General features: G+C 51.4%; 1 protein-coding gene across 4 annotated transcripts in view; it reads left to right on the top strand.

Moving 5' to 3' along the window:
* The window catches only part of GALNT6 (polypeptide N-acetylgalactosaminyltransferase 6), a 34,314-nt gene extending 26,651 nt beyond the window's left edge, over positions 1–7,663 (top strand). For 3 of the 4 annotated variants that reach the window (XM_032876758.1, XM_032876757.1, XM_032876759.1), the window contains 6 exons: positions 1,087–1,204; positions 2,777–2,977; positions 3,530–3,661; positions 4,233–4,334; positions 4,826–4,978; positions 5,938–6,051. In XM_032876758.1, the coding sequence (XP_032732649.1) occupies positions 1,087–1,204; positions 2,777–2,977; positions 3,530–3,661; positions 4,233–4,334; positions 4,826–4,978; positions 5,938–6,051 (820 nt within the window). Of the gene's footprint in view, positions 1–1,086; positions 1,205–2,776; positions 2,978–3,529; positions 3,662–4,232; positions 4,335–4,825; positions 4,979–5,937 lie in introns of all 4 variants that reach the window. The other variant, XM_032876756.1, reaches the window with a different exon arrangement.
* The last annotated feature ends 4,035 nt before the right edge of the window (positions 7,664–11,698 follow it).

Genomic DNA, 11,698 nt, shown 5'->3' on the forward strand with positions numbered 1-11,698 from the left:
TGATAGGTTCTGGAATTACCCAGAAGGTTTCAGTCTCTTTCTGCTTGAGTATAGCACCTGGAGCCACCCACTGAGGGCAGCAAAACCCCATCCAAGCCAGGCTGGCCAGGGCGCAGCTGCCAACAGCTAATGGTTCTGTAGAGACTCCTTGCCCCAGTCTTCCTCAGGCTCTGAACCTGCACTCAACTCTTAGCCCAGCCTCTCTTATGAGCAACATGGTATGTGAGGTTTAGGAATGAGACTTTTTTTTTTTGTCCATTTCGCTTACAGTATATCTGTACCTCCCTGCCTTCGTCGGAAAGCCAGAAGCTCCTTGGAACCTCCAGATTTACCCATTAGTCCAAATTGAGCTGAATTTCCCCTCACTTCCTCCTCTGTTTCCAGGAGCATCTCTTATAAGTTTCCTTGGCTCAGAGCAGCTGGCAGCTTTCCTCCAAAGCTAAAATTTCTGGTGTGGCAAGACTTTGCCCTTCTAACACCATGGCTTTCTAGTCCCTAGAAAAGGACCAGGGGTTCCAAAAGAGAATGGGGGCCATCCGGGTCATACCATTCATTCGTTCACGGTTTGCACCCTCTTTTCGAAGACCTCTTCACACAGCTTCTGATAACTGAGTATCTCCAATGCTCTAGGAACTTTGCTGCCAAAAAGAAGAGGATGGTGTGCCTCTCCCATCGGCTGCTGACTGAGCTCTCAGCCAACGAGAATTTTCTCGGCTGCCTGCCTCACGTGTAGCATGGGTCCCGGTGGGCTGTGTTTGACATAACATGCCAGGAACGAATGAATGAGTGGCTTTCCGAGAGGGATGATGATACCTCTCTCGTTGGCCTGGTCCCAGAAGGTGGGAAGAACACAATAAGGCCCCGTGCACGTTTGCTGAATGAATAAGTTAACGGAAGTGGGGCCGCACCTCCCAGGAAAGAAGGAAGGAGGCGGCAGGGTGGGGGGGGGGATGGAAAGGGAGGAGGGGGTAATGGAGGTGGTAGGTGGTGGGTGGTAGCCTAGCACCAAGGCCACAGCTTTCCACACCAGGCTTCTGCTTGTTTTCCTCCACAAAGATGCATGCGCTTCTCCCTCTGTCTCCGCAGATCCCCGACGTTTGCCGGCGGCCTCTTCTCCATTTCCAAGTCCTACTTTGAGCACATCGGTACCTATGATAATCAGATGGAGATCTGGGGAGGGGAGAACGTGGAAATGTCCTTCCGGGTGAGAGTGAAGAGGGCTTCATGGGGGAGCCACCGTGGCCCAGGGGACAGCCTAAGCCCCTGTCTCTCAGGCCGTGGCAGCCTCGGGGTTATCACAGCTGGAAATGGACTTAAAAGGTTGTTTGTTTCCCATCCTGGTGGCACCTTTCCTCTGCTCTCCCCACCTCCCCCATCTGTGCAGGGAGGGCTTTGGGAATCAGATTGGACAACTCAGAACAAATTACTGAGCTCCTCAGAGGGAAGGGATGATAGTGGTAAAGGAACCGGACGTGTGGGGCCTGGTGACGTCTTTCAGTGAGGTCTGTGGGAAAAGTGTTAGGGTGAAGGCGGAACAGGTCAGTCAGCAGTCACTGTCCTTCCTCAGGAAAAGTCGGATTTCCCCTTCCAGGTTAGAGGACACAGGCCCTGGTGGCCTTTGAAGTTTTGCTACCCTCTGCTCAGCGAATTCAGCATCACTGAAGATGGCAGCCCAAACTCTGAGGGATTCCGGAAATAAGGCAAATTAGGATTAGGTTAGGAAGAAAGAATTTCCTCTCCCTGAAGTCCGAACACATCCCCCACGCTAAGGGGAGAGGTAATTAGCAAGTAGATGAGCTCGTGTGTGAAGTCACTTCTCACAGTGCCTGGCACGTATCAAGCATGTCCACCAATGCCTGTGTTACTATGACTACGACTGTGTATTTCTGTTGCTTCCCTACTAAAATGAATAACAACATGCCTACTAACATAAAACCTAAGAAAGAGAGAACCCAGGTGGGAGGGACATCTTCAATCATCCCACTAGCCTAGAGAAGGGTCCCTAGGTCAGTTCCTATAGCTCCCAGGGTTCTGATTCTAGGCTCATTCATGGGCCTCCGCCCTCCATTCAGTCTCCTGGGAAGGTGGAGTGCTAAAGATTCAGGTGACGGGCCCAGCCCACCTGGAAATGGACTAGCCTTGCTACAAGTGATGCAGTTGTGTTCTAATTGGATCACGAGTGTATCTTGATTCGAGGGAGCTTGAGTTTCCCGTTACACCTGGGTGAGCTGACAAAAATCCCATTTCCAGGTCAACAAGCCAAGGGACCAAAGCTCTGAGTAGGTATACAGACACAAAGTTAGCCAACCGTCTTTTCTCTAAAGTGGGCCCTGACAACACTTAGGACCCTGCAGACCTCCATTTGCGTAAATCAGAGTTGAACTGACATCATAGAGCATAGTCATGGCCTAGGAAGACTCCTGGTCCATGTCCTTTTTTTTTTTTTTTTTTTAAGATTTTATTTATTTATCTGACAGAGATCATAGGTAGGCAGAGAGGCAGGCAGAGAGAAAGAGGAGGAAGCAGGCTCCCTGCTCTGAGCAGAGAGCCCGATGCAGGGCTCGATCCCAGGACTCTGGGATCACGACCCGAGCCGAAGGCAGAGGCTTTAACCCACTGAGCCACCCAGGCACCCCCATGTCCTTTTTTCTAGGAGAGAGAGCGGCATTTCCTGACCCTAGCGCCCTGGGATCAGAACAGCTGCTTGGGAGGGGTGGGCAGTGACCAGTGACCCACGACACCCCTGAAAGCCCTATCTTGTGTCCTCTTGTGGCAGGTGTGGCAGTGCGGGGGCCAGCTGGAGATCATCCCTTGCTCTGTGGTAGGCCATGTGTTCCGTACCAAGAGCCCTCACACCTTCCCCAAGGGCATCAGCGTCATTGCTCGCAACCAGGTGCGCCTGGCTGAGGTCTGGATGGATAGCTACAAGGAGATTTTCTATCGGAGAAATATGCAGGCAGCGAAGATGGCCCAAGAGGTGAGAGGAAATGGTACTCGGGAGGGGTTTGGGTGAAGAAAAGTGCAGCAACCCAGACCCTAGTCAAGGGCTTAATGGTAGAGGCCTGCGCATCTCTACCCCCCCAACACCAGTGCCTCCCTTTACCCCTCAGACCCTGTGAGCTAGAGCCCCGGGAGGCCAGAGTTTGAAGACGGGAGATGAGGAGAGGAGTTTTATCGTCCCCGCCTGGAGAGTCCTGGCATCTTTTAGGAGGGGAGGGAGAACTGATTTGAAGAACCTCTCACAGGAGGAAGGGGTCTGTTCTGGGAGGCTCAGAAATGAGGTCTGGGAGAAAACTGACAGGGGAGTCACAGGAGATGCGGGAGGGAGGAGGCTATGGGCTGGGGTCCTAAAGCCAAAGCGGGGGCGGCAGGGGCGCTTAGATGTGGGGCTAAGCCAGTAGCCGCAACAGGTCCTGAGCAGGAGACCCATTCTGGAAGAAGGGGACCCCAGAAACTCTGGGCTACTTCAACTGTACGAGCAGGTCAAGGCCGGTGGGACTGACTCTTTGGGGGCTGGCTTGGTTGACAGAAATCCTTCGGGGACATTTCGGAACGACTGAAGCTGAGGGAACAACTACATTGTCACAACTTTTCCTGGTTCCTGAACAACATCTACCCAGAGATGTTTGTTCCCGACCTGAAGCCCACCTTCTACGGAGCTGTAAGTCTCCCAAGCCAACTTGCCCACCCATCATCGTAAGAAACCTCCACCCCCAAGAGCAGTTCAGGACCACTTACCCCACCCAGGGATGGCAAACAGGAATCAGTTTTTACTCTCTACACTCCATTACCTGAAGGAAGACTGGCAGGCTCCTTTGGGGCTTCTAGAGATAACTGAAACCTCGTAAGGGGGAAACAACCCCTAAGCAGTGGTTCTTATTCACCTGCATCAGAATCACCTGGAAGGCATGTTAAAACACGGGCTCCTGACTCAGTAGGACTGGAATGGGGCTTGAGAATTTGCGTTTCTAACAAGTCCTCAGGGGAGGCTGACAGTCTGGGGATCAGAAGGAAATTCCTGTGTGCCGAGAACTTCTCCCAGAGACCTGGCAGCCTGCCCGTGCCCAGCCTCTGGGCTCAGCACCTCACTTTGCTGTTATCTCCAGGGGTGCGGGTTAAGGAGCAGAGGAGAATTCCAGCCACACAGATTTATTCTAGTTGAGCCCCACACCACAAACCACACCCCTCCTAACCGTGCCATTCCGGTTCCCCTCTCTGCTCACGCTCTGCAGATCCAGAACCTCGGCACCAATCAGTGTCTGGATGTGGGTGAGAACAACCACGGGGGGAAGCCCCTCATCATGTACACCTGCCACGGCTTGGGTGGCAACCAGGTACGAGGCCCCATCGTACCCCCACCGTACCGGGCAGGCCCCACCGAAGCCTGCTTCTGGAACAACTCCTCTTTCCACAGGCCTCTTTTATCCACTCAAGATAGTCTTTTCCCGGGGTGCCTGGGTGGCTCTGTCGGTTAAGCATCTGCCTTCGGCTCAGGTCATGATCCCGGGGTCTTGGGATTGAACCCCGTATGGTGGCGGGGGGCAAGGGTCCCGGTTCAGTGGGGAGTCTGCTTCTGCTGCTCCCCCTGCTTGTGCTTTCTCTCTCTCTAATAAGTAAAATCTTTTTAAAAATACATATATTAAGTAACATTATTCCAGAAAAACCTAGATCTGGTAAAAATCCTGAAGGCAGCGCGTGAATTACTGAGGCGTGGTGCCCCCTCACATGCTTCCCCCAGAAGCAAGATTCCTGGTTGGAATCTCAGGGCGCTCGGCTCTGGCAGGCAGCAGGCAAACTCTCCACCTCCTCTTGTCTTGACTTCTAGTACTTTGAGTACACAACCCAGAGGGACCTTCGCCACAACATTGCGAAGCAGCTGTGTCTACACGCCGGTGCCGGCACCCTGGGCCTGAGGAGCTGTCACTTCACTGGCAAAAACAGCCAAGTCCCCAAGGATGAGGAATGGGAACTGACCCAGGTGAGTCAGCTGCCCAGAAAGCTCAGAATCGAGAGCCTGCAGCCACAGCTGCCCCCACCCCTTCCTTCTTTTCTGCATCTTCAGCCAATCAAGAAGATCAAGACACTGTGGAGAGGATGGAGACAGTGGGCTTGGTCCCGGGCAGGGCTCTTGGGGCGTAAGGAACTTCTGGCAAGGTCCAGCTCTGCTGATAAGAAGCTGAGGTTGGGAGTTAGGGTCCCCGGCCATCGCTGTCATGGCTCAAGGATTTTTAGGCTGAAGCCAAGGAGATGCAGGTGAAGATTCACCCACGGCTCCTGCTGGCGTGTGTGCACCGGGCACAAATCTCACACTCACCTACAACGGTTACTCTTCCAGAGGCTCTTCCCGAGGAGGGAGCGCCGCCCCGGGTGGAGATGAGCCCGATGAGGCTTGCAAGGCCGGTCCCTAGTAAATGGCAGGCCTAGGATTCAGACCTAAATCATTCTGACTTAAAAGCCTGGGGTCTTTCTAGTACACCATATTGCCTCAGGATACAGAATGTAACTTCTAGAATACTGGACCCAGACTAGCAGTACCCATGGGCCTCCACACCCCACCATACCCCGGTTTCCAAAGCAGATACGGGCCATAAGAAAGGCTGTAAATATGACCAAAGGCAGAAGGTCGGAGTAGGCAGCAGGGGCTCAGGCCTTTGAGCCTAGCCATTCAGAAGAGGGGTCCCTGAGAGCATTAGCCCCATGGTCCTGCCTTCCTCTATGCCAGCCGGAAGTGCGAGATTGACTCTGGACCCGGGTGGAAACTCAGGAATGTATCCTCTCAGGGGAGCTGGCATGCAAAGAAAGAAATTTAGAAATGTCCTCTTTGTGTCTTGTTGCATTTCCTTTGCTTTTTCCTTATTGTTCCCCATCTCATTGCCCCCTAGTAGCACTGTTAGAGATCTGAAGCCCAGGTTGATCTTTTACTGTATCCTCTTTTAGGACCGGCTAATCAGGAACTTGGGATCTGGTACCTGCCTGACATCTGAGGACAAAAAGCCAGCCATGGCCCCTTGCAACCCCAGTGACCCCCACCAGCACTGGCTCTTCAACTAAGTCCTCAATCACCCCCATTGGGGTTCCCATGGGGATCCAAGCCTCTCAGGAAATAGGATTTTGGGGAACCTGATATTTGAGAACCTGTTGATCAGCTTCTCTGTAGGCCTTAAAGATGGATTTCTAAACCCAATGGATATCAAGGCAGGATCTTTCTACTCCTTGCAACAACGCAGGGCCCGTTTTCTGTCCTCCATGTTGATGAAAGAAACCACTGGAACATATGATACTAGCTCTAGAGCTTACCTCCTATTCTTGAAACAGAGTTTCAAGCACAAGGCAACTTGGGTAGGGCCCAAGGCAGCAATGCTGAATTCCAGAAAAATACCTCTGCAGCCATGTCCTGAGTCCCTGGTCATTTGGGCACCCACAGAACTAGTGAGGCAATACCTTCGAACAGAGAGACTACAGGTCTACAAGAGTCTCCCTGCTGATATTGCCTGAAATTTCTAGAGCCAATTAGTTTATAGAAGGCACCCTGACAGAAATCCTTTATCTTCTTTCATCTGCACAGTAACCCTGTGAGAAAGACAGGCCGGGAACCACCAGGCCCATTTTACAGATAAGAAAGCAGAGGCAGAGAGAGAAAAGGGGGCTTGTCTGTAGTCCCACAGCTAGTGGATGGTGGGAGCCAAGACTGAGACTTGATTTCAAATGCTGAACCAGCCCTCCTGCCACCACACCATGAGAACACTAAACACTTAGCCATCAGCCTTCCCATTCTCTCCTCCCTCCGTGCTGATCACTACTGGCTGGCTGGCCTCTGCAGAGCCTAGAACAGCGGCATCAGGTAGCCATCAGGGAGACCACAGTTGGGGATCCTGGGATGTTAGTCTGAAAGCAAGCTCATGCAGACAGTGAGTCTCAGGCCTCAGTCCCAGAAGCCTTTTTCCAATGCCCCGTATATAACGTAGGTGAAAAGCCGACTGGCAGTGGGCAAAGTTGAGGTCAAGTGAAGACAGAGCCCAACAGCTCCTGAACCCCTGAAGGTCTGTGAGCACCATTTGAAACTGTTGCTTTAGTCCAACCCTCTCGTTTTCATATCATAAACCCGAGGCCAGATGACTAATTTGTCCAACACCACACAGCAAGGTATTGGCAACCTGAGACCAGAACCCGGATGAGACTAGCAAGAGCCCTGGGCAGTCTGAGGCGGCAGAGACCGTGTAGAGAATCGAGCATGACCGTGGTAATGGCCTCATCCGCTGTGCCCACATGGAGTCCCCACATGGCGCAGACCCGACATGCGCATCAGCTCTTCTCCAAGCTAGATGGACCCCACCACGCCTGGCCGCTTTGCCTGAACTAGAGAGCCCAGCTGCCCAAAGGAGGTGTCCCATTCCTTCCAGAAGGACTTTTGGCAGCAGGCTGTCATCTCGAACATCACCACATGATGGCGCCGTGGGACCACAGCCTCCTCTCCCCGCACAAGTCGGTAAATTCTTTCAGAGCCTTCAGGACCCTGTAGGGGAAACATTCTGGGGTAGCCCAAACAGGGAGAGGAGAGAGTGGCCAGGATACGGCCAGGGGTGGGGAAAGGAAAGGAGGAATTCTTTCCTGGAAAGAGAATTGGACCTGAAATCCCAGTGAAAATAAAGGTCTTATGGCATTGGTAAAGGAGACTTGCCTTTGGTTCCTCCTACCCCCACATTGTCCCTTAGCCAATCCATTGGCAAATCTGTTGATTCAGGCTGTGGAGAGCCACACGCGTCTAGAAAGTTCTGTCACATCACTATCTCTTGTCCCCAGACATCCTCTGGCCCCCGATCTAACCACCATACTGTGTGTCAATCCCACATAGACATAAGGAGATGTAAGATGAGACTCTTGCCCCGTGGAACTCACTCTCGCTGGAGAAGCAGGTGGAAGCAAGTTAGGACAAGCCTGGAGATGTTCAGAGCCATGCTAGGTGACATGGAAAGAACAATCCTTCTGTCTAGGGGACTGGGGGAAGGCCTCACAAAGATGGTGACATTTGACCTTCGGCCTCAGGGATGAGTCCTGAGGGGGCATCTCACACAAGCACCCATCTAGAGTGAGAAAAGTCCCAGAGAGACAACGCTGCAAGTGGCTCTGAAAAACCAAGGGGACATGAGGGTGAAGGAGCAGTGGATACAGAAGCTGGAGGGTTGGGGCCACACCATGACTTTTATGGGACCTAGGTCTTTCTGTCTTCACGAAAAATTTCTTAAATTACATTTTACAACTGCATTGGTATAAAGATGAAAATAATCCAGGCTGATGGTATCATTTGATTTATTCTGGTTTTTAAAGAAATGAAAACTGTGGGCCCTTGGCGCTGTATCAGCTGTGTAAGTCGACCCTGTAGAACAGTGGGTTGGGGCCCAATTGAGAAGGCTTTGAAGGCCATCCCAATGTGGGTACACTACAGGGAGCCATAGTTCCTAACTCTGGTCCTAGTCCTACTCTTGGTTGCACTAAACATCCAAATGTTTATCAGGTGTTGATCGTTTGCCGTTTATCCCAATATCCCTCCTCCCCATGGCATCACTCAACAGCTCTTCAGCCCAGTCTTAGCTTATACACCCAAAGAAGGGGCACTGTTGCGGTGCCAAGGTTCCTCACCCCTACACAAAAACAGCATAACATCTCCTGGGGGTAGTCAGCTAAGGGTGACTCACAGGGAGTGAGAGGGGCAGCAGAAGAGAGGAAAAAAACACACACCACACCTAGAGAGTAGGCCCAGATTTGGGGGTGAAGGGAAGCCTAGGGAAGGTAGGTGGTCAAGAAGAGGGAGAAGGCACTGATGGGGTGGTATAAAGGTTCATGGCCTCCCCTTAGCTAAGGTTGGGCTCACCTCAACCCAGTATTTACACTATTGCTTAAAATTCACCCCTCTGACCATTCTTAGTGTTAACAACCTTACTCACATCTTGCATAAAACCTTGATGCTGCCCCTGTGCCACTATCTCTAGAAGCCTCACCTTGGCATTGAATGGCTGCTCTCGCCTAGGGATCTGTTTCCCACCTGCAGAATATTGGCACCATTGCCAAAAATAGCCAATATCCTAGAAGATATTCTTATTTTTAATTACAAAAGTAACGCCATAGAGAAGCCAAATAATACCAAACAGTATGTATTTAAAAAGTGAAATCAGTCCTCACAATGCCTCCACACCTATCAATTCATTCTCTAGAAGTAATAACTTCTGTGTAGAAACCCTGCCATCCCCTTTTTCTATGAATGTACAAATAGACACATACCCAGGACCATATCATCTGCAATTTGATGTCTTCATTGACTATCTCAAGGACATCTTTTCATGTCAGTTTCTTTAAGTCTAACTTGTTCTTTAAAAGCTAGAGAGTAGTCCATAATATGGTTAATCCCAAGTTCTTTAACCTTTCCCTGCTGATGAATACTTGGGTTTTTTCCCAATTTTGCAAAAACTTGGTGACAAAAAGGCATAACCCACATCCTCGGACATTTATTTTTGTGCTTGTGTTTATTTCAAAAGGATGCATTCCTAGAATTAGAATTGCAGAGTTAGAAGAAATGCAGTGCCTTGAAACGCAGACCCAAACCACTCTCTACATCTAACCCTGAGAATGAGAACAGAAGAGTCCGACCAGGGACGCCTGGGTGGCTCAGTGGGTTAAAATCTCTGCCTTCGGCTTTGGTCATGATCTCAGGGTCCTGGGATCGAGCCCCGCATCTGGCTCTCTGCTCAGCGGGGAGCCTGCTTCTCCTCTCTCTCTCTCCCTCTCTGCCTGCCTCTCGGCCTATTTGTGATCTCTGTCTGTTAAATAAATAAATTAAAAAAAAAAAAAAAGTCAGACCAGCAGGGGAGATGAGGCTGGGCAGGCAGTTCAGGCGAGGCTGTGAGGGCCTTAAGTGCCATCCTAAAGAGTTTGGTTTTTATGCAAATACAAATTGTGCTCCTCTGAGCTAGGCCAAGGGTATGCAGGGGATGGGACATCGGCCCTGCCCCTAGAGCTCACTTTGGAGTGAGTATGGAGTAGGCTTTAGGTGGGCTCCTTGTCCTGGGGCCAGAGCTGTCTCCTTGAGTCCAGAGCAGGCAGGGAGGTGTGGGGAGGATGGACAAAGAGGCCCTGGTCCCCCACCCAAGCTCAGTCTTCTTCCCCACCTACTTCTGTTAGAATGCTGGGGGTGAGACTAGAAAGGGGGCCCTTCACGTGACCCAAGCGCCGTAATGTGATTGCCTGAACACCTCAGTGACGTAGAGAACAGAACTCCTTCCAACAATTCATGCCTCTTCTGCACCTGCAGGCACAAAACTTGAATTCTAGGGGCATCTGGGTGGCTCAGTCGGTTCAGCGTCTGACTCCTGATTTTGCTCAGGTCATGATCTTAGGGTGGTAAGATCGAGCCCCATGTCTGGCTCCAAGCTCAGCATGAGTCTGCTTGGGATTCTCTCTCTCTTCCTCTGCCCCTCCCCCTGCTCATCTTCTCTCTCTCTCAAATAAATAAATAAAATCATAGAAAGAAAGAAAGAAAGGGAGGAAGAAAAAAGAGAGAAAGAAAGGAAGGAGGGAGAGAAGGAGGGAAGGAAAGAAAGAAGTTTGAATACTGGAAAGCATCTAGGCCACAAAGATCCCCAGGTGAACCCGGTGACTTTCCTGCCTCTTTGCAGGCTTCCTGGCTTCTCTCTGCCTAAATCAGAACTCCACTCATAGTCTTCCCAACCCAAAGTCCTCTGACCCTGCCCCCTGGATGAGCACCCTGAACCTCCTTCCTTCCTCCCCTCCTGACTTTGATGGACAGAGCCCTTCCTCTTCTGCATCACACGCCTGGCCCTCACCTGTTCCCTCTGCCCTCTGGGCTCACATCCCTCAAACTCTCTCCCTATTCTGCAAGTCCCCCTTCTAACCTGTCTCATGCTCTCCTTCTCTGGGAGCTCTCTTTGTGGCTCTCCATGGAGTCTCCCCAAACCTGTTTCTTTTTTCTTTTTTTTTTTTTAAGATTTTATTTATTTATTTTGACAGAGAGAGATCACAAGTAGATGGAGAGGCGGGCAGAGAGAGAGAGAGAGAAGCAGGCTCCCTGCTGAGCAGAGAGCCCGATGCTGGACTCAATCCCAGGACCCTGAGATCATGACCTGAGCCGAAGGCAGTGGCTTTAACCCACTGAGCCACCCAGGCGCCCCCCCCAAACCTGTTTCTTAACACCTTCCTCCACCAGAATGTTCTTCAGGGGAGTCTACCCGGCTTTAGCTCCCCGCCTTTACGCCTCAGTAGGTGTCCTGGGGGCGTGTCCCACCTCCCTGCGTGGGCAGGGGAGTTTGCTAAACATGCTCCCCTCCTCCACACCGACCCACCCCTTGCCTCCAGCTCCTCCTACAGAAAACGGATGTCTGCACTCACAGTGCCACTGAGGACAAGGAAGGCAGAAAGCAGGGACAGACCCGAAGGGGAGCACCCTGCGGGCAAGGCCGGTCCTGGCTCCCCCTCTGATTTCTGAAAAAGAGTTTATTGGATGCCTTTCAACTGAAGGCAGATGATTAACTTAGCCCTCAGCCGACCTTGTTCTGTCTTTGAACAACAGACAAATTAGTTTACTTGCAAATCGATCTTTTCATTACTATTTCCATGTCACCTGTGATTTTTCCCGCCTTCCAGCGGCAGCCCAGCTGGCTGGCAGCAAGAAGGTCTGCAAAGCTGCTGA

The sequence above is a fragment of the Lontra canadensis genome, unplaced genomic scaffold (assembly GCF_010015895.1).
Source record: "Lontra canadensis isolate GAN:19392208 unplaced genomic scaffold, GSC_riverotter_1.0 scaffold59, whole genome shotgun sequence".
Classification (NCBI taxonomy): domain Eukaryota; kingdom Metazoa; phylum Chordata; class Mammalia; order Carnivora; family Mustelidae; genus Lontra; species Lontra canadensis.